Source organism: Trachymyrmex cornetzi, unplaced genomic scaffold (assembly GCF_001594075.2).
Source record: "Trachymyrmex cornetzi isolate Tcor2-1 unplaced genomic scaffold, Tcor1.1 scaffold99, whole genome shotgun sequence".
Lineage (NCBI taxonomy): Eukaryota > Metazoa > Arthropoda > Insecta > Hymenoptera > Formicidae > Trachymyrmex > Trachymyrmex cornetzi.
Window position 1 is genome coordinate 2,142,080 of NW_017300343.1, and position 23,646 is coordinate 2,165,725.

Here is a 23,646-nt window from a genome sequence, read left to right on the forward strand (position 1 = left end):
ATTTTTAAGGTCAAATATAAAACGATAGAACATTAAATTATTACATTGAATAAATATTATTTTCCACACAGCAAATGTGTCCAAAATATCCTAGAGATATCTTAAAGATATATATGGGATGTGTGATATCTTTAGGATATCTGTCTGATGTATTTCGGAAATTTCTGCTGTGTGTTAAATGTATAATTCATAAAACACTTTATTTAAAATTATTTCAACACAAAATCCATGATTCATAATGTAATAGAATCTATATTTTTTATATCTAGTAGGAGTTTGTTAAATTAAAAAATTTTTTCTGAATTTCAAAATTATAATTAAGCATTTCAGAAATATTACAAAAAAATGTATATATAATATTTTGCTATGAATTTTTAAAAAAGCCTCCAATACTTGAGAAATGAGGTAAAAATTACAAAAATGAGCAAATTTTTTTTTATTGCAATATTTATAATTTTATTGATTGATATATACTTAGTGAATTTTGTTCATTTTTATAATTTTTATCTTGTTTCATTTCAAGATATACCCCGAATAGCACACTTTATTCGAGGCACGTTCTGGTGAACGTTTCTTAGGACATACCAGTATAGTATAAGGATATCTTCTGAATGTTCTTTGGAACGTCCCTTGGAGATCTGTGCTATTAGGGATAATATAGAATTGCCGTGGGCGTTGAAATTTTTTAAACCTCCGGAAGACTAATGTGAACGTATAAAAAAATAAAATTATAAGAATATCAAATTATAATTTGAAATTGTAATTGATAAAAATAAATCTAATTAAATAAGAGAAATCCTATTTTCGGTCAATAAAGCGGATCTTATAATACTTAAATATTTCTGTGTAAATTTATGTACATATCTAATTCTGTAAGTTGCCCTCCGAAATCTTTTTCAATCTCGAAACACAATCATGAATAGTTAACTAGAGTAGTAATATATCACATAAAAGTATCGATTTCCGCAAAATATTAAAGAATCTAATATTACATTAAAGAATAAAATTAATAATTTATACCAAAATTTTTTCTTCTTTTTCCATACATGTTCATATACTATTTTTACGTCCACAACATTTTCAAAGATTAATAAGAAAAAAGTAAAAGGAAGTCGACTCCCACTCACTCCCACATATAAAAAGTAAGGAATCATCACAAAATAAATAGACGATCACTAATTATTTACGATAATAAATCAATATCAGGGTAATGAACGAATAATTAAGCGTCACTGCGTTGCGTCGGCTTCATTTACCAACAACATTTGTCAAAAAAAAGTAGATCACCAATGTAAATGTAATATTACATCACATAAAATTACAGTGCAATTATACATCGATTTCACGCTATATAGACGCGATATAGACAATTTCATTACAATTATTAATCAAACCGGAATGAGTCGTGATTCGCGTGGGTGTCCATATATGTATCTATACTCGTGGGCGTTTGTAGGTTTATACGAAAATATGCCTTTAACCCAGAGATATTAACACGTTCCATTCGGCATATCTTCCGAAACGTTCTTAGCAGTCACGTAAATGCCATAGTTCTATGGCTTATACTGCAACCAAACCGGCTGTACTTACTTGAGCAGAATCCCAAGATAAATCCCAAGAGAAATTTTCCAAGAGAAATAGACGAAAGGGTTTTTCTGTAAGAACTAACTTACTTTAAGCACTTTGAAATTGAGTTTACAATTGTAAGGACCACATGTAAAAACGTAGCTTACGGATTTTGTGTGCATTTTTCCTTAAATTATTAAAAATATCTAATTTACTACATATTTAAAAAAATTTTTTTCACATACATGTATTGTACATATATGTACTTTTTAAATTACCTATATAATGCTGTTACATAACGTATATAATATATATATATATATATATATATGTATATTTAAGTTTAAAATAACATGTTTTAAAGCAAAATTTAATTTAATTTGTAGAACTGTAACTTAATGAAAAAGAGTAAAATCAGGTTGCACATGAATTACGATTCTTTGTAAAAATGTCACCTGATTTTATTCTTTTTCATTACATGCGAAAATAATTGTTTTAAATATGGTGGTAAATTGAATATTTTCAAAAATTTAAGAAAAAATGCGTGAAATACGTAAATCGACAATAAAAACGTCAAATAACTTTAAACGACGACAAATATAAGCTTTTTGTTTGGGAAAATGTTACAAGAGAGGAAAAATCTATCAAGCAATTGCACTGGATATACAGATATCTTATAAATACACAACATAGAATACAATATAAATTTTCTACAACTTTTAAAGTGAATCTCACACTCTGTAGAGTGAAATTTTACTTTAAAAATTGAGCTACTCTTTTTCAAGAACAAATTTTCACTCTTCAAAACGATATTCTACTCCAAAGAATTTAGAGAGGATACAATATAGATATGAAAGGTTTCAGATACAATTCATTATGCATTCACATCACGCTGCACGTAATTTTCGTAAGTCGTAATAATGGAATCTTTAAGATGTTCTGTGGAAACCGCACGTTTTCCTAATTCGAAAAGAGATTGAAAGTTCGACAGGATTTCGAACTTTCGAATAACGAATCGCCCACGGCAGGTCACCGAAATACGACCTCTAAGATCCCGCGTGTATTTGTCTGTAGCAAGACCCAGTTGTACTACTACATCGTGCCTGTGCCCCATCACGTCTTCGCCTGCAGCGAAGATGAAAAAGTAGCGAAAGTTTCTGTCGGAGCTTACACACGAGCTATTATGTGACACCCGGTGTGTTTATGATTAGAAAAGTTTTGAAATAGGTTGTACGGAACACGAGATTATATCTTTCTTTCAACAGGGGAATTTATGCGAGTAAAAAATTTAAACTTTCCCTTTATTATAACTTAATTCTTTTATTTTTCCCTGAAAAGATACACATCTCAGATCCCTATCATTAATAACGAGCGCACGCAAATATGAAAATTATTGGAAGCGAATAATGGAATTACTTGTGAAGCAAATATTATAAATTCTCGATTTATTTCTTCGAGCAAAATTATTTCTCGATGTATGCCAAAGTGAGAAAAAATTACAATAAAGATTTTAGTTTCTACTGACAAAAGGAGCGAAAAAAGCTAAAATTAAACAATTTTCTCGAATTTTCGGCGAAACGAAAAAGCGCAGACAACAAACTAATGTCTAAATTCTAAGCAGAATCGTAAGACTCGTAACATATACTTATTCTTGTAAGCTTGTAAGAATTTTTTTAATGCTTATACCTTCATACAATTAATATATTTTACAGACAGCTTCTTATTAGCCATAAAATTTACAAGAAATCGTAGATATTTATGTCTTACGATATATACGCATAAAATTAGAATACTAGTCATAAGTAATTCTTGCAAGTTTTACGAGAATACGTTACGAGTTTTATGATTCTGCTTAGAATTGACTCATAAGGATTTTAGGATTTTGGCGAAAAACCCGTAAGTTTTGTCTTAATATCATTTTTATATTTATGCTTGCGCAAAATTTCCAAGAAATCTTTCCAAGGAACATACAAAGTCAATAAATATCGAAATACTTTATCTTGATTCTTATCATCAATAAACAGCCAAATTTTATAATTAAAAAAAAATTATCATTTTGACTTGATTATGACTTAAAAATAAAGTAATTTTGACTTTCTCTTGACTTGGTGTGTTCCTTGGGTTGCACGTAGATTCGATGCACTCCTAATGTGAATGAACAGTCTCTGACAACGCGAGACGGCTGATGCTAACGTCGATGCTGACGCCGATGCCGACGCCGACGCCGACGCCGACGACGACGACGTCATCGGCGGGGAAACGGCGGTGGTGGCACCGGTGGTCGGAGTAGTGCTTTTTCCATCGCGTTGTGCAGAGCGGCAGCCGTGTAGTAGCGCATGCTGAAAGCCGTCCTATCGATCCATCCACGGTCCCGAGCTTTCTCTCGCTTCTCTTCACAAGCCTCGCGAACGTCGCCACCGAGCAACCGTCCCGGCATACGTATCGGGCGCGATTTTATACAGATATTTCCGTGTAACAATATATCCTTCCTCCTTCTTTCGTTTCATTTCATCAGGAAGTGCATCAAGAAGTAGAATCAGCGGCGGCAGCGTAATGGCACGTCGGGGCGAACACTGCAGGGCGATTTTTCTATTGTGTGAGTTTTCTCAAGTCGAGAAAAAGTCGTGAACTCTTTCTGGTCAGGAAGGGAGTGCATTGATATGTGTTTTCATTATTATCGTAAAAAGCGAAGTCGTGCCTGTCGTGATCACGAGGATGCGCCAAGTATAATTGCCAAATCGCGCCATTTGAGTCTTATTAGATGCATTGAAGACATTATTTCATTCGAATGAAAAAAAAGTCCTACCACGATTACGTGAGCGAGTTTTCTCGTGGTTACTCAGGTGTTTTGAGTACGTGAAAAGAAGAGTAGAATAAGCTAAAAATATATATGAAACGATAAGAGATATGCACAGAATTGTTTCTCGTTCCACATGACATGTCAAAGGCTCATGAAAAGTATCAAACGTCAAGAACTGGATATATGAAAAAACTTATTAAAATTATTTTCTACGTCTACGTTATCCGTCATGAAAAAAAATAATCAAAATTAGTAGTACTTTCAATGTGTATCGATGTACTTTAATTTCAATGGAATTTATTATTGTATGCATAGTTTTCGAGGTATTACTTTCTTAGCATTTTAATTATGTAATTATGTGACTCTAATACCGTAGATATTATTGATTTGAGTATGTGAATGTTGAAGGAAGACAAATAATTGCGTTTTGACGTGATAAATGTTATTTTAATAAAATGTCATGAGTTAACAACTTTTAGATAAGTCATGCGAGTGCTTCTTTCTTATGATTAAAGATATAAATATAATTTATAATCTAAATATGTAAATATATTTTTATATTATAAGATACATTAATGAAAAAAGATCTGGTAATAGCTATCAAATATCGAGTAAAATAATTTCAATCAAATGTTTGGTTAACATAACAAGAAACATTTTCACTTTTCTAAATATTCAGTAATTATTACTAAATGCTAATTATTACTAAATTATCATGTTTGGCAATGCTTCCTAAATATTCCGAAAAATAAAATTATTTTTGATTATATTGTATTAATCGAACATTTGATAGAAATTATTTCATTTGATTTTTCGGTATACTTTCAAATTTCGCACGTGTTTTCTCACCCTTCCTTCTTAACTCTAATTTCTGTACTTAATTGGAAAACACGAGGAAATTTTTTGAAACAATTAAGAATTGAAAGTTACATTCTTGATTAAATATTCAATATAAAAATAGCGAAAAACATAAATGTTGTAAATTAGATAATAAATTTTTGATAGTGCGCGTTTTACGAATTTTTCTAATTTACTTTAAACTTTACAAAACTACTATATGTGTACGGTGCGATGTATTGCGACATAATTATTTTATTGAAATCATTTTCGACAGGGTGTGTCTCAGGCATAGCGTTTAGTGTCCCTGTTCCTTCGCCGATGCCGCGACAAGTGGACGAACAACGTTATACTACACGCAGAATGCCGAAAGTCTACGTGGACTACCCTACTCCGAGAACGAGGTTACCCTTGGTAAACAAATTTATTTAATACTTTCACTCTTTATCAATTATAATAATTTCTCTCTCTCTCTCTCTCTCTCTCTCTCTCTCTGTTTTTTCTCACATAAAATTATAACCTAATTTTTTTCAAATTTTATGCATTATAAACGACCATTTGGGACTTTTTTTTAATTTTAAAAAATTATAATATAATTATATATACATATATATACAGTACTCCTTTCAGTGACCAATATGGCACTTTTAGAAATACAGCGATTTATATACCTACACGCAGGAGTAATCATTTAAATGGATTCGTGGAAACGTGCCGCCGAAGGGAAAAAAAAGTACCACATTGGATCGTGTATATCCGTGCATATACATATACATGCTAATGTCCTTACAGTAGTGGGCGGCGACCGCTCCTATATACGCAAGCTGCATTACTAAATCTGCGCGTAATCGTATTACCGCTTATTACGGTAGCTTACTTAACCTAAGGCTCAAATCCGATAATTAACGCTCCCTAAGAAAGATAGTGTCTGGCATTATTATTTGATTATATGATACTGCGCAATTATGTGCGTTCTCATTTTCAGAAAAAATTTGAAAATATCTGCAATAGGGGCTGTGTTCTGATCTCCACTCCAAGTACAACCCAGGTTCTTTTTCATCCTTGTTGTTTATTAAACGTTAAACAGGGATGACACGACAACCGGAAAATACCCAGATGGGAACCCGAACACGCCCAAGGATCTGTGCTTTTTCAAAGCTAACCTTATGCCATGCAACCACAATGGCGGTTTTATGCCATCGTTATAACGTGTATGATAATGCGTGGAATTCATAAAGGAGCGTTATAGTACTATTATACGTGAAGCAACCTTATCAAAACTTTCATATAGCTCTTGGCTAAACCTTGACCTTATTTCACTGCCCCTTAATCTACTCTTGTGTTTTAATGTTCACACTTGACGCTAATTGTAACTTATACGTATGTATATGCAAAAAGGCAAACGATAAAAATAAAATTCTAACACGAGGAGACCGTATTAAATGGAAATATAAGAGAAGGTTAATTTTCTACATATTGTGATAACGTCTAGGCTAATCTTTCCCAAACAAAATATTTTTTTAATGTGACTTTAGAGACAATCATAAAAAATACGGTCGTCCCAAAATATAATTATAAAATTATAGTCACTTGAATCATTTTTATAGTAATTTCAACTATTTTATGGTTATAATAACTATAATTATAGTCATTTTAGGTTGCCAACTATATACATTTGTTGCTAGAACTATATACATAGTTACTGTTATTATTATTATAGCAGTAATAATCATAATTATAGTAATTATAGTTACAAATACCAAACATTTTTCTCTCAGTGAGGATATTTACAATTTTCTGTATTAATCTTTATAAATCATTGCTATCACACACACACACACACACACACACACACAGATTAGCTAGATTTGCTTCAGTCATAAAATGTCATGAAGGAAATGGAATCATCTCGATCTAATCTCTCATATCAACTTGTTTATCAATTTTATTGAACGTAGCCTGTTGCTGCTTGCAAATATTTCGTTGAACAATACGCGCTGTATGTACAATTTACATTTCATCGCTGTCGCATGATAATCATATAACTTCCGGCTGTAAATGCCACTAGCACCTTTACGACCTCTAAATGAAGATTTTACCGTCGCGATATTTCGCAATGCGACGGTTAAAATAAGAGTAAAGAATTAAGGAATATTCGTTTTTAAAGATATAAAGATATTTATATAAAATATTTTATATTTACATTGTTAAACTGTACATATATTAATTAAAAAAATATTTAATTAAAAATTTGATTTTACTCAATAAAATATTCTTGTAGGGAAAAAATTAACTCTTTGAATATTCAAAGATCAAAGAATTAAAAAACGAAAAATAGTTGTGTAAGACATTATGGTATTGCTATTATAAATGTATTTATACTTTGACATAATATTAGATAACGGAAATTTTTAATATGTGACAGTTTATTTATGTGTGTGTGTGTGTGTGTATTCAGACTGTTTCCATATTAATATTTTTATACAAAGTTAGAACCACTTAAGCCATCTATAAAATTGTGAAACAAAGTTCTGACATTTCGCATTCTTAAATCATTTTTCCGTCATTATAAAAAAAATTATAATTTTTTATTAACGGGATTATAAAATATCTAAATTTAAAAAATTAAATCGGTAAACAATGTGTTTAATTTAATTTAACAATAATCAATCAATTACGAGTTTTAAAAAACTATTTTTAACATCAGGAAAATAAAAGATTGTTAAGTTTCAAAAATTCCTTGGCAAGGTAGAAACTTTATAAATTTTATAACTTTATTAAATTCGATATTTTTCTGAGTTTTTACACAAGCTTGCGCTTAACTCAATAGATTTACAATGGATTTGTTAACCTCTTTGGCGTTAAGCTTTTATAACGTCCGATGTGTGCTGCTTTTGTACCTCTTGACATTTCGATGGTATTATGTGACGTCATCGTGCAAAGACTTCGGTAGCATTCTAGTGGAAACTTTTACTATTGCCACCCGCATCGACTTTGATGTTGTTTCATATCTTTCTTATTCTTCGTAGTTGCAAATGTATATATGTTGTAATGTTGACTTATATTATATGCTCTTATATTAATTATTAGTCACTTACAAAGTTGTTATTATAATAAAAAATTGTTATTGCAAAACTTGTCACATTTATGTTGCAATAACAAATGACCTTCTACAGAAGGTCATAAACTTTTAAGCGGAAGTATCTTTCTAGAATAAAACTACTAATAAAAATTTTATTGATGTCAAAAGAAAGAGAGAGAGAGAGAGAGAGAGAGAGAGAGAGAGAGAAAAAGAAGACAAATTTTTTAGATAATAAAAATTCTATGAAACAATTTTCATTGATAATTTTTTATGAGCCAATATAGATAATTTTATTGTTTCGTTTTATAAATAAATAATATTCTCTTTTTAATCCTATTATATATCGTAATCTTTTTTTAAAGCCAATAGTTAATTCCGAACTTAAAACAACCACGATTGTGCCCTCAACTACGTCGACCACGCACAAACCGTTTTCCACGGAGCAACCCTTGTACCGGCTGGACGGAAGCAATGGACAAGCTTGCATTCTTCTTCAAGTAGATGCGCTTATTACTGTCAAGTATCGGACAAAACTCGGCGAAGATCAAGTAAGAATTATATATAAATTAAATTTCGAAAGAAGAAGGAAATGTTTGATTATTGCACTGAAAAAAAATATAGTCAATTTTAATAAATATTTAGTTGAATACTGCCAACTAAATATGTATTAAATATAAAGATATATTTATTTGATATAAGAAATATTAATTTGATTTAACAATCTTTTTTTTCACTCAACAAATATTTATTTACTGTAAGTAAATGTTTAGTTGGTAGTATTGAACTAAATATTTATTAAAATTGACTATTTTTTTTTTTCAGTGTGAGAACAAGAATATAGATAATTATATAATTGATATTTATTTCCAGGAAGCGGATATCTACGTACCTGACGATGCAACTGTGAAGAACAAGAATATAGGTAATTATATAATTGATATTTATTTCCAGGAAGCGGATATCTACGTACCTGACGATGCAACTGTGACCGGAAATTGCGATAATGAAAACACGGTGACAATGTCATTAAAATGGAAAGCCTTTGTACTATCTTGGAGCTTCGCTAAGGTAATCTTTTATACATAATATCATATTTCTTTTCACAGCTATGTTGAGAGATAATTGTTTGGGTCAAGGGACAATTATACAAGGGATAAATTAAGGGGATTACCAGACACAGTGCAGCTGCTTCTTGCGAAAATCGATAAGTGACCCTTTCATCAAGATATAGTTCATTTCATTTCCACCTTCATATCATTGATTGCGTGCTAAAAGCTATCACGATATTCCACCTCAAATTATGCTTCGATTCGAGTAACATGAGGAATAAAAATAGTCGAAATTTATTAAAAGTTACATCCCTCTCTTTCTATCTTTCTTTCTTCCTTTTTTTCTTTCTCTTTTTTTCTCTTAGAAAAAGATAGATATCGAGCAATATAAAATGTTACTTATATAGCAAAGTATTTAGGAATATATCACGTTATATTGTCTTTGATCTTCTAGTAATCTTAATTTTTGTATAAGTTAAAAGATAATCGGTTTCGTAAAATTTTCTCGCTATATTGAACGAGACAAATGATTTTACTTTCCAGACACCCGGTGGTGAACGTTGGTACGTCGAGAAAATCGAACTGACCTATAACTCCAGTGACAAACATTTCGAACACATTGCTCAGCCAAGTAAGCGCAGTCAAATTATTGGTTTTTCCATAGTTTTATTATTTTGTACGAATGTTTTATAAAATGCAATAGTATGAAATCGCGTACGTTTGACTTATTTTTAATAACTAAACTCAAATTGTTTTTTATTGAAAATTTGTACTGAATATATTACAATTAATAACGGCTCAAATAACTTAAACTAAAAGATAAAAACAATAAGAATACGAGCCGAGCTAGATGTTTAATGCTAAATTAATATAAACAATAGATATAATTTCAAATACAGACGTTTCGACCCTTGTCATTCTCAATGTTTAATTTTTTGTATATAAAAAATAAATATACATCGCTCCTGTTTTCTAAAAAATAATTTGACTCAATTGTGCAGAATAGAACACAAACACTTTCCCCAGTTTATTTTATTACTAATTTGTGATCTTTTTTCTTTCAAATGAAAAGTGTACACTCGACTTTACCACATTTTAAATATTGACCACTTACGATGCTCAAACTCGAATCGATATAACAATTAGCTCCATTTATTTTTAAGGATGACAAGTATGGATTAATTACAATATAATGAGCAAGTATTATCTTTTTCTAATTAATATTATTTTTACAATCTACGCTGTTCAATTTTATAATAGGAGCACCGTTGAAATTTTATAAATTATTTAACATTGAGAATGACTCAAATAGGGATTGGTCTGTATTTGAAATTGTATGTATTGTTTATATTAGTTTAGCATTAAATATCTAGCTCGGCTCGTAGCTCTATCGTTTTTATTTTTTAATTTGAATATATTAAATTATTGTATAGATTGAAAATATATTATATTACTTTGAACAGATTATATTGCTTTTATCGTAAAAAACTGCTTTTATCAGAAAAAAGATTATAAATTAAAAATTATTAAGGATGTATATAATATTTGACATATGTTTGCAAGAAGAATTGGGTAATATATTGTTAATTGTAAATATTAAATTCACTATTTTATCGATATTTTAGATAAGACTATTCGACTAAGTACTGGCCAGAAACACAGCTCCATGCTATTTCCCACACCAGTTGGAAAATCGTACGCTTGTTCCGAAGAAACCGAGATTCCACTCACCGACGGCAAAAATTATGCCAGCGTACTTTTGAGGTAATTCTAAAGTATTATTGAAGTAATCTTACAGACAAAAATGGTATTTTAACTTTATACAGTGAATCAGACACAAAATTTCAATTTAGCCGAAGTAAATTTAATTTTATCTTATATTTCCTTTACAGAAATCTAATACTGAAAGACAATAATTAATTACTTATTTTAAGTATTAAAAGTACTATTATTCAGTTCCTTTAGTACCTCAAATAAGTAATTAATTACTATCTTTCAGTAATAAATTGGCTGATATTAAATTGGTTAATATTAGATTTCTATAAGTGTTGAAACTAAACGTAAATCGATATGAAAGTCAAATCAATATCGAAAGTAACCTTCTTATCATAAAATTTATCAAAATCGATTAGCCATTTTGTCTAAATATAGAATTCCCTCACAGGTTAATATTATGTGCTGCTAATATAAGTAATATATTATTGTGTATTGAACAAATTTTCATTCCTGTTTGTAATTTGTATAATAATATTGTTATAAAAAGAGAATGTTTTAGATATTAAAAAAAGATTAATAATCGATAAGAGCCCAGATCCAAAGTCAATGCACGATTATAAATATTTATTACATTAAAATTCATTAAATGATACCTACATATCACAAACATTTCGACTATGGTTTTTGGCTATCTTTAATGCAAATTTACATAATGATACTAACTTAATACTAACTGATAGCAGGATCTAGTACCTCGTATTGCAAGTTTATAGTAGTATATGAGATTCTTCAAGTCACAAAATTAAGCCATTTCAACATAATTACATAAAAAAACGCCATTTGATATAAATATTGACGTCCAATATAGATAGATAAGAACAGTAAAAGAAATAGTGGTCACTTGGCAAAGAGACTATTAACGGGAATCGATAATCAATTAGTGAACATTAACAAACAAGTTCATTTATTTTACACAATTAACAATTATACACAAAGAAGACTGACAAAGATACAATGAGATGCGCCGTGATGACGTGTAGTATCTATAATATGCGTGTCAAAGATAAAAAAGTGATCGATAATTGCGATGTGACAAGATGAAACCAAATTTGATTTCCAATATTTAGAAATTTAGACTGATAGAAACAATAAATAAACCAAATGGAAAAGATTTACAGGATCAAGAAGCATCAACACTATTGAAGCTTTTGCATGGGCTCTTATCGGTTTATTAATCTTTTCTTAATTTGATCTATTCTTAGAACCTGTAGAAAAATACTATTATCATTAATATTTATAAAAATGGAACATTTCAGAGACATGAAGCTGCAACCATTCAAGTTCAAAAACAACGAGTTTGCTGTCGAGTTTTCATGCACCTCCCTGAGCGCGCGGGCCAACAGAGATGAGACTGCGCCAGTTGCAGTCGGTTCCACGTTGGCTGCTGCGGTTCTCCTGACGATCACCGGTTACGCGGCCTACCGATACTTCAAGGTGAAGAAGGTTAAATACGACACGATGGAATAAGTAATATCCGGGGATCCCACTGTCACACCGATGCCAAAAAAAACACGTATCGCCAAAAATCGACGCCGTTCGCGAGTGACACGTAGTTTTTCCCAACACTAGTCATTCGGAAAAAGGTTTGTTTTTTTCCGAAATTTTATCTTTCGGATATTTCTTTTTTATTTGTAGACTTGAATATAACACACATATCAACGTTTCTTGTAATTATCACGGAATGAATCAACGATTATCTTTGAAAATACCTAATGAGTCCATTAACAATTAAATTGAAGTCCAGCTCAGAGCTGGTTCCGTGAAACAGGATATCGCGTAAGATATCTTTTAGAAAGATGTATCCAAGTACATATCCAGGATATCCTATTATAAACATTAAAGAATATTTTAAACTACTTTTTTGATAACTTAAAAAAATAACAGTTGCACTATACTATAATAGTTGCAATACAACAGTTACTATATACTATAAAATAATATTAATTTTTATTAATTAGTATTGAGGTTTATTCTATTGTCATTTAAAAAATTGTTATTACTTAATTTGCTTAAGTAATTATATTTAAAAATTAATTTTTGAAGAAAATCTTTGTTTTACATTTTCTTATAGATTATTCATATCTTTATAATTATAAAAATATCTTGATGTTTATAACGTTCACAACATTTACCGATTTTATAATTGAAACAGTTGCATATTAATGCATAATATACACACATGAAATTAGATATTACCAATTCATGCAGTAAGTATTATAAAAGTGTCAAAACCGTAAAAAACAAAATGATAATGGAATTTCATTTCTAATATATGCGCGACATATCAATCGCATCGAATGTCAACACCATTGTTTTTGAGATTTAAAGAAATGACATTCATAATCGCAAACTCGGATGGTTGTATCAATTAGGCTTTCCAACTTGTAGATATTAATCTACACATCATTACATTTGTATAAGCATTGGAAAAATACTTAAAAATTTTATCAGTCACGTACATATTTATTACAATAATTTTATTGATTACAAGTAATTCAAATTTTGCATAATTTTTTAGAATGCCCAAAAACATATATTTTAATGTTCTGCAAAATTTCTGAGAAATACTTACAACATACGATTAAGATAATTAAATTGTTTCTCTCGGCGTAACTCTTACAATATAATGTATCTTTATCCTTCGCGAACATTATTATAGGTATATAGTAGTAACTATATACATATAGTAATAACAAATATAGTATAGAGAGATAATAATATTAACTTGGATTAATTCATATAAAGAAATTGAAATAAGACTTCGATATCTCGGAGATATAAGGTGGTCCTTTTCGGCAGCTAACGTTGTTAGATAGCGGGTATACCTAGATTACCATTAATGAGAGTGTATTAGAAATGTTAATACATTTCAATGTGACGCCTTAATTATCTTGTACATAGCAGTCCATAATTTACAGATTCTTTCCCATTTTTTACACTAATTGTACTCTATTTAATTATGTTTTACTCTCTATAACGTAGTCTCGTAAATTACCAATGTGCGAGTTTAAGTCTAACAATAAGATATTCAATATGTAAATATATAAAATATAATTAATTAATTATTTTTTTGTTGCTGTTTATGTCTTAAATGAAGATGGATTGTGATTCAAACTAGTTTGCAAGTTGATCATAAATATTACTCGCTTGACTTTACATAATACAAAGTAAGAAATTGTGTATATATATGTATATAATATATACAAAGTTGGGAAGTAACACCGTTACCGTTATAGTTACTTTTTTTAATAACAACAATTATTTTATATTTTTTTTTTTTAGTGACAGTGATGGTAAAATGTACTTACATTTGTTGGATAACCATTTGTTTGGATAACGAATATAATCATTATTTTGTATATTTATAAATTACACAATATATCACACACGTATGGAACGTGCATAAACAAGTTTTAAAAAAAAAGAGAATGTTATGTTCGGCCACGTTGCAATTATTTAACTATAAGATCACTATAGATCTCATATTGAACTGGTTAATTAGCGACATACCCAATTGGATACCACTTTATAAAAACGTCATTTTATAAATATAACATTTTACGAATATAACACATTTTACAAATATAAAAAGTTACTGTAACGAATTATTTTTTAAAAATAACTTTCCCGATTTTATATATACATATGTATACATATACTTGCTGTATATGTTTATCAAATCTTCTTCGGAATATTTATTCGGAATATGTCAATTTAAGAAATGTAATAATAAACTTTGTAATAAGAATGAATACAAAGATACGCCATGAAAATATTTCTATTTGATTTACAATTTTATCGGCGCGTGTGCGCACGAATTCATACAATATGTTACATACGTAAATATATTAATCTTGAAGCTATGATTATATATTATGAGTAAAATGTTCACTTTTATACGAAAACAATTTTAAAATTTATTCTTATTCATACACGAAATCTTGTTTTGATCGCTTCTCACAGAAGTTTTCTTATTCCAGTATTCTATATTTTACAGTAAATTTTTTCTAAGAATTTTTAAAGTTTCGTAAACTTGTAATTTTAGAGATCTACGGATAATTTATTTCGGTGATATCCTGGCGTATATAAAATTCAAAACTACTGTAACACTTTATATATTTATTTAAATTATGATGTAACGTCGTTATTATATTGTGAAGTTTTATCACTTATAAGATATATATGAAAAATGATAAAAGACAGTTAATTTATACGTTGAAAATAGCTGATCGCTGGCGACGGCGCGCGATAAATAATATAATTATTAGCGAATTAACGTACCTAAGTGTAAGATGTATGCGTTCGCGCGTGCATTAAAAATTATACATATTTACGGGCGAACATAATTATATATCTCGTATAGATATACATATATAAAGAAAAACTTATCGATATATGCATAACATATAAACCTCTGTCTTCCAAATGCATATTAAAGTTACTTCGTATGTAAATATATTACGAATATCGTATGTTGTATTTCCAAGATTTGTCAATCGTCGATTCGTGAATGTGGCCGGCAGCATTGATTGTGCGAGTATCGTGACGATTTACAGGATTTAAAAAAAGATTAAAATATCAATAGACGATCTTTAATCTATTCTTCAATAAGTACTTTGCAGTAAATGCAAATAAACATGCATTTTTTTAATTAAAAGCAATATATATGGTAAATCTAGACTAGGTAAATTCGCTTTTGAAGCAAACACGTTGCCTGTCGTATAAAAAATATACTACACAATTAAGTTTATTACATCTTCTGGAATTTCTACCATCTCTTCTTATAATTACAAAATAAACAAAAAACTAGTCTCTGAACCAAAAAAATTGGAAAGATCGAATGGACATCATGCGTGCTCGCGGTATCGTGATACTACAACACGAGCAAGGTCTAGCTATAATTATAAAAATGTATTTTTGTGCTACAGTCAATCTTATACCATAGATATTAACGAATAGTAGATTAAGGAAGTTAGCGGCGCGATTTAGCGGCTTATGTCTCACAGTAATATAAATTAATGAGCACATTCGGAAGATCTCTTAACGATTTTCGCATTTCTCTTTTTTGTGAAACAATGAAGGAAATGAGAGCAATGCGTATTGACTTAAATTGCTGAATCGCATCGTTTTTACGGTGGAATGACGTCAAATTATGAATCATATCGCTTGACCTATAGCAGCAGTTAAATCTTGTAACAATTATTATAATGCATTACCGCGAAAATCGCGAAAACAGGGAGATGGATTCCGGTTTCACGTATCATAGTGTATCATAAGTCTATTAAAATTGTATCATATTGATAAAATAAAGGCTGTTATACAAGTTCACTCAATCGTGCATTGTATGTACACATCACATCCACAATGATTTATATTAAAATTTTATCAATTATGACACTCTCGTAGTTTGAGAAAAATAACACATTATTTTTGCAACTGTTGCGTTCTTGGAGAAACCAGAAAAGTATGATAATCAACTATTTGAAAATAATTATTTTTTAAATAATGTTTAATTATTTCATGTTTATTTCGACTGATTCTGTAATATTTACGAAAATGGTTATTGATGAGATCTTCAAAAAAAAGACAGTATAATATTTAATATTGGAAAAGCAAAATATTTATACACCTCATGTAATTGCGTTTTATTTTATATACATGGGTATTACGCCTTTTGAAAGCAGATGTCTATTTGGTGTTCGCCGTGTGAAGGGTCGGAGATATAATAATCTCGCGTCGTGGAAGGGCGTGAAAAGTACAGTCAAGCAGGCTTATGCTAGCCGTGGGGAGTCCCCGCATGGCTCCCTTTGCGCAATGCGACGCACCGTCGTCAACGGCTCATTGTTGCAATGTCCATTGAAATCTCTCGCAACAATGGCGCACGACAAGATGATCGTATTGTCGCCTGCGAGCGCATCCAGGACCTTTTACACCCTGTGGGTACTTGCGACCGGAGAAATAGCTGCTTCTCTCAACTAGGATTATTTCTTGTAGCACGGATTATAACTGTGCGTGACGCGCGATTATTCCGCCAATTTAATATCTAATCAAACGAGTCTGAAAAACTCTCGAGAAAATGCGATCGGACAGCACAAAAAGTGTATTACATTTTTTTGTACAATTTATAAATAATAATAGTAACAAACGTTACCGGGGGAAAATAAGAAGAAAGAAACCGCAGGAAAAGAGTTGATACCGATATTCGCGATTCAATCGCGTTTGTAATTGGCTGACGCATACCTAATTAGCAATTATCATGGCACAATTTCGTTTAATTGGCCAGAAATTTATTCTGTACGCGTTGGATGATACACGCTCACGGCGATAACACGGCGGCGGTGACCGGGATAATTGAACGTAATTGGCCGCGTTTGATGACAGATGTACCGCTGGATCCGATAGGGATGGTTCGCGCGCGAAGAGCGGAGAACGGCAGAAGAGCTAAAGGGAGGAAGGGGGAGGCACAGTGTGCGGCGGCGGGGTATGGAGACGGCCTATAATTTATAAACTAGGGGCTGTTTTGGGGTAATTGCAGATAACGACGGGGCGGTCCGGATAACAAGCAGACATGGGAGTCACTGGACACCGGTGCCGCTCCACCATCCGCATGTAACACCATAACCTTAGCGTCGTTATGTACGGTAATCCCTGCTCTGTATGTGTAGTATAGTTTGCAACCCTGTCCAAGCGTAAGTTATGTCGCGCGTGATATCTCACCGCAGGGGGTTGAGTTAATAAACGACCGTGGTTGCAGCGAATCGCCCACCACCGCCGCCTTTCGTCCTTCGAACTCGTTAGTTCGAAGTGTCGAGCGCGATGTCATTTAGACCACATAGATGATTCGTCCTTTTCCTACTATTTTAACTAACAAAATATATTTTTTAATATTTTATTTTTAGATACTTGTAAAATAATTAAATTAACTGTGCTCAACTGTGATCGTCAATTTGATGATTTTAAGTCAGAAAAGTATTACGATATATAATCTAAATTAATTTAATTTGACAATTTTATGATACAACTAGTTATATATTACATTGTTTAATTATGATGTATAACAATTGCAGAAATAAGTTCCATATTTTTATCACAGACTATGTCACGCATTGTTGAGCAGACAAGCGAAAAGCATGTCTATTCTACCGCGGTACGGACTCCCAGAAAATTTATTTGGGTGAACACAATAATGCCCGGGTTGCCTGAAGAGAATCCTTGTGAAAAAGTTGATAGATTGGGTTTATGTTTTGACAGATTTGTAGTTTTAATAGGTAGAATTTGGGTATACAAGCATTAAGAAATATCAATGGTTAAATAAATATTATTTTGATTTGTATTACACATATGAAACAACCTGACTTTATTTTTACTTTAATATTTGACTTTGTGTTTATTTTTGTCACGTGTTATCTTAATAATCTAGAAATGTCTTTGAAAATAATGTTGATTGATTTATATATCTACATATTGCCATGAAGATCAATAAATTAACACGGAATGTTAATTCAATCTTTTTATAAACATGCAGAATATATTGCCATGAAGATCAATAAATTAACACGGAATGTTAATTCAATCTTTTTATAAACATGCAGAAGTTATGCCTTTAAATAACATTTATTTGACAAAAATTTAACAATAATGTTTTATAAATTTTATATTTTTCACAAATAAAATTTGCAGAATTTTATGCAACCATTATCTTCCACAAAAAATTACCTACATTATCTTTACAAAAACATAGATTTATAAATTGTTTGACTATCTCTCTCTTTCTCTCTCTTTCTCTCTCTCTCATTTTTGGCAATTGTGAAATTAGATCATTCGCAGATGATGCACTAATATGTACAATAGGTTATTTAAGCCAAGAAATAAATATATAATAAGCAGATGCAAAAATTGAGGGATGGTTGAAAAATAATTGACTTGAAATTAAATGTTAATAAAATCAATGTTATGCTAGTTAGAGATATTAGGAAAAAAAGGAACGCAAAGCAATATAAAAATAAAACTAGGAAACACAGTATTAGAAGTGGTTAGTAAAATTAAATACTTAGGTGTCATTATAGATAGAAATCTGAATTTTACGCAGTACATGTTAATTATCTAGGGAAAAAAATAGGATCGAAATTGGGGGCATTTCGCCGAATTAGTATGAATTTGACACCATACATGCATTGTATATAAAGCAATAACTGTTCCGTTATTCGAATATTGTTCTTCTATATTACTGAGTTTAAGTGATTATAATGTGCAGTACTCACAAAAATTACAAAATAAAGGGATAAGAATTATATTACGGTGCAATTATAGGACAAGAATTGAAGACATGCTTGAGGCATTGCAATTTATGTGAATTAAGGAAAGAATTGAATGCAATGTTTCTATTTTGATACATAAAATAATAAATGGCGACTGCCCGGGTTATTTAAAAAAAATAAGATAGAGCAAGTAAGAAAGGAGAAAGGAGAAACAAGATTAGAAGGTAATATACATATTAATAGATAAAATTAAAGAGGAACAGAGAATATTGTTATATGATAGGTTTAAAATGTACGATAATTTACTAAATGAAATAAGAAAGAAAAAAAAGATTAAAAAGCTTTACGAGAGTACTAGTGCCATATATTAGAAGTAGAAAGGGATAGTGCAATGTGGGTATAAGTCTGGCAGTTTGAATAATTCGATATTATATTAGATTGTATGTTATAGGATTGTATATACAATGTAGCTATTGGAGCTAATAAAGATCAATCAATCAATCAATCTCCCTCTCTCCCTCTCTCCCTCTCTCTCTATCTATCTATCTATCTATCTCCCCCTCTCTATCTATCTATCTATCTATCTATCTATCTCCTCCCTCTTCTTTCTCGTACCTTTCTTTTTCCCTCTTTTTCTTCTTTTCAATTTTCTTTATTCAATAATTTAAACAAACTCCTAATTTAGTTTATGCAATAGTTTAAAAATATAATTTTTTTCTACTTTATTGCATAACTTGTCGACGGGAAAACGTTGATGTATGGCTTGCACTCTCAGTGCGCTATAATCAGCTTCGCACGTGGAGGAGATCCTTCCTGGAGACGCTATAAATACATCTCCTAGATGTATGACGCGATGATTCTTTAGTTCCCACAGCACGAACGAGCAACTCGGTGTAACCAACGTCTTGATAAGCCGATAAAAGGCAACGCGGCCTTGACGGTCTGCACGGTCAGCTCGAAGAATCGTCGTAGGCAGCGTTTCGTCTTCGTCTTCGTGAAAACGTCATCTTCATATGCGTGTAGCGTGAAAGAATTAGCCGACTAATATCGGCATCATTTGCCATGCGCGGATTAGAAAAATTCGCCGAAGCATCATTCTGGAACACATACTTCAGCTTTTGCCTATATTATAATATTTAACAAAATTAAAGACATTAATAGAACAGTTATAAAATTTCATATTACATAAAATATATGTATAAAATATATCTAGTATAGAAATTAGATACGATAAAAATTTTATGTTTCGTAATTTTTTTATGACATTTTCTTTTTAATAATAGAAAATAATAATAATAGTAATATGTAAATTATATATAATTATAATAAAAAGTTATTAAATGTAATACACACAAATTTTCTTACAGAATTCTGATTAATACATTTTGTGTTAAATATTTTCTATTTTATACATAGAAAGGATTGAGAGAGAGAACGTGGTAACTAATTGAATAAATCTCGATTGCTAGGCCGGAGCGATTTCATCGTTTGAAAACCACCCTCTAACAAAGAATATGACGACACAGACACGTAAACGGGGGATTTTCGTGGGGTTGGCGCGCACATCCAGTACCTATGTATGTAGTAGCTGCCTATTGGGGTACTCCAGGGTGACAATGATGTAACGCGAAACCTGCAAAACTTTTCTCACTCCCCTTTTTCTGTCCGCCATAAACGTAAATTCAGAGCTTTATTCGCTCGTATTAACATTGCATTTTTATTCCATGTGTTTCAATTCAGTAAAGAGTATTAAATTTCAATGCTTGCAGTATAAAATATTACATTCCTCGACAAATTTCCTCAATAAATTGTAATAACAATACAATGTACAATAAATTTAAATTTACAATATCAATTCTATACTAAAGGATATTTACTTCTTATTTAAATATATTTTTAATATAAAAATTAATAGCAAATAAATTTGATGATCTTAGATGATTTTACTAATAAACATAAATCTAAAAAAAAGATATAAATATAATTTTTAAAATAAATAAAATAAAGAGTTGCTTGTAGAATTAATTTATAATTTCGCATTGCTTATGTAGAACTTAAAAAATCCTTTCAATTACTGAATAAGTGAATCAAAAGTGTATGTACATTTACATACACGTGCACGAACCATTTGGTCGAATAGCGTTGCGAATAGGGATGTCTCAGCTGAAGAGGAACAGAAAGGTGTCGCCGGAGGTGACAAGAGTAGGACGAAGACACGGTAACACGGGATAGAAAAGGGGCGTTCATAATAACGTCCAAGGATAGGGGGAAGGGGCCAACAGCGTTCCTCGTGTTCAGATGCTCTTTTCAAGAGTGCGAACCCTCCTCGACGCGCATTCAAGTGTCCGCTGCTTTGTAATGCCTCTTAATACCGCTTCGCTGTCGTTATTAAGGATCCGGAACATATTGTCGATACAACAGCGACGACACCACATTATGGCGTCAAGCCCTTTATTGAGTATACACTGTGGGAGTGTGGACGTATCGTAGGAAATGCGGGATGAATTTTGCAGCGGAAGTTGAGAAAATGAAGCAACATAGTCGCGATGGAACTTTTAAAGGAAATCGTTGAAAAAGTTAGTCCCGTGTTCTTTGCAAAATTGTTCTTTGTATCTAATTATTTAAAGAAAACATGTAAGGTAATCAATGTTATTTTTAAACTTAATATTAGAACTAATTTTGCATGTAACTACCTCTTTGTATTTTAGTACGTAATGAAAATAAAATTATTTTAAAATATTTATTCTCTGATAATGTATAACTATCTCTATTCAGTAATTCTATTCAATCAAAGATAAAAATATCTTTGATATCTATTACTATATGTTTCGTGAAGTATTCTGGAAGGATTCTCCAAATTTTTCCAGCAAGTGAAAGAAGAGTACAGGAGAGATTTTAGGTTCTTTTATAGAAAATTCGGGCTAAAGGTCTCGCGACTTCTCTAATTTCTGATCCAACAAGAGAGATCTCCGAGGGTCGATTTCATAGAAAAGTACCTCATTCCGCGTTTTGTCGGAGTTCGTGATACCATTCTTTTTTTTATTATCGTCAAATTACGTAAAGTGATTGCGAGAACCTCCCTTGCAGGCACTGCAATGTTTCGCGACGATTCGAGCGTCGCGATGTACCTGCAGATAAATCGTGCGAGTTAGCGTAAGACGATCCAGCGCGCGAAACTATGTCCAGCCTTTTTTCCCACAAAACTCACCTGACACAGGTTCCACTGATAAAGAAACGTAGAAAGTGCGAAGTGGCACATTAAGAAGAGTCTCTTATGAGGAATTATTCACGATGTTTCACAGAATTTGCTTATAATATAATATTCAAAATAAATAAAGAATTATTGATTTTTACTGATTTATGTTGTAATCATCTTAAAAATCTGTAATTAATACTTTTAATTTTTTAATTATATATATATGTATATATATTAATGCTAGCTATAAAAAATACTTATAATAATTAAATTTCTGGAACGTCAGAATTATATTTGTTTATAGAAATTTTATTAATTTATTAAATTATGCTCTGTGAATATTCTTCGTACAAATAAACAGAGGCATTAATAATTGCATAATAATTAAACTATTTTACAATTGATCAAGATAAGCAATTTTGTTTCTGTCTCTTTTCGCACATGTAACACGTCGTAAAAGATCTCGCCGCACCATGGCGTCTATTAGCTGACGTGGCATCAAGCCTTAACAAGCGTCACAACTCACAAGCAAGTTTCAGTCCTCAGCAAATCTATCAGAGATCGTCATAATTGGCGTAACATCTATATCTTCCTACCCTTCTCTATTCTCTTAAGGGTTACGCCATTATGCTTCTCCGAGCACGTCACGTTTCTTCCCTCATGTACCGATAATAATTAGCCACAACTATAAATCTCTGCACCGTGGGGCAGGCCACGTTATTAAACATGAAGTTCCTCGTTGGTTGTCGTTTTCTACAAAACCAGAATACGTCGTTATTTATTACAAAGAGAATATACGGGTTTACGGGCAGATCTCTCACCTTCACACTCTAGTGAAACCTGTAAAAAAAAAAGATAACATGGAGAGCGTTCTTGATTGGCTTATCGATGTCGGCTGTTACAGAGGTAAATATTTTTTTAAATTCTTTTTTAACGCCAAAACAAAAATAGTTTTCAAGCAGTTGTAGTACAGTATTTTATTTTCAAATTTTTTAACGAAATTGATCTTCAATAATTGACGTAAGTTTTTAATTCGTTTTATATGTACGATGACGAGCAATTTCAAACGTTTTAATATTGCA

At 31.1% G+C, this 23,646-nt stretch overlaps 1 protein-coding gene across 1 annotated transcript; it reads left to right on the forward strand.

Annotated features, from left to right (window-relative positions):
* Positions 1-3,910: 3,910 nt before the first annotated feature.
* LOC108770129 (uncharacterized) lies at positions 3,911-12,924 on the forward strand. Its single transcript, XM_018521457.1, has 7 exons — positions 3,911-4,162; positions 5,481-5,617; positions 8,648-8,833; positions 9,237-9,353; positions 9,878-9,965; positions 10,960-11,098; positions 12,367-12,924. The coding sequence occupies exons 1-7, from the start codon at positions 4,120-4,122 to the stop codon at positions 12,575-12,577; spliced, it is 921 nt and encodes a 306-aa protein (XP_018376959.1). The 5' UTR covers positions 3,911-4,119; the 3' UTR covers positions 12,578-12,924.
* The last annotated feature ends 10,722 nt before the right edge of the window (positions 12,925-23,646 follow it).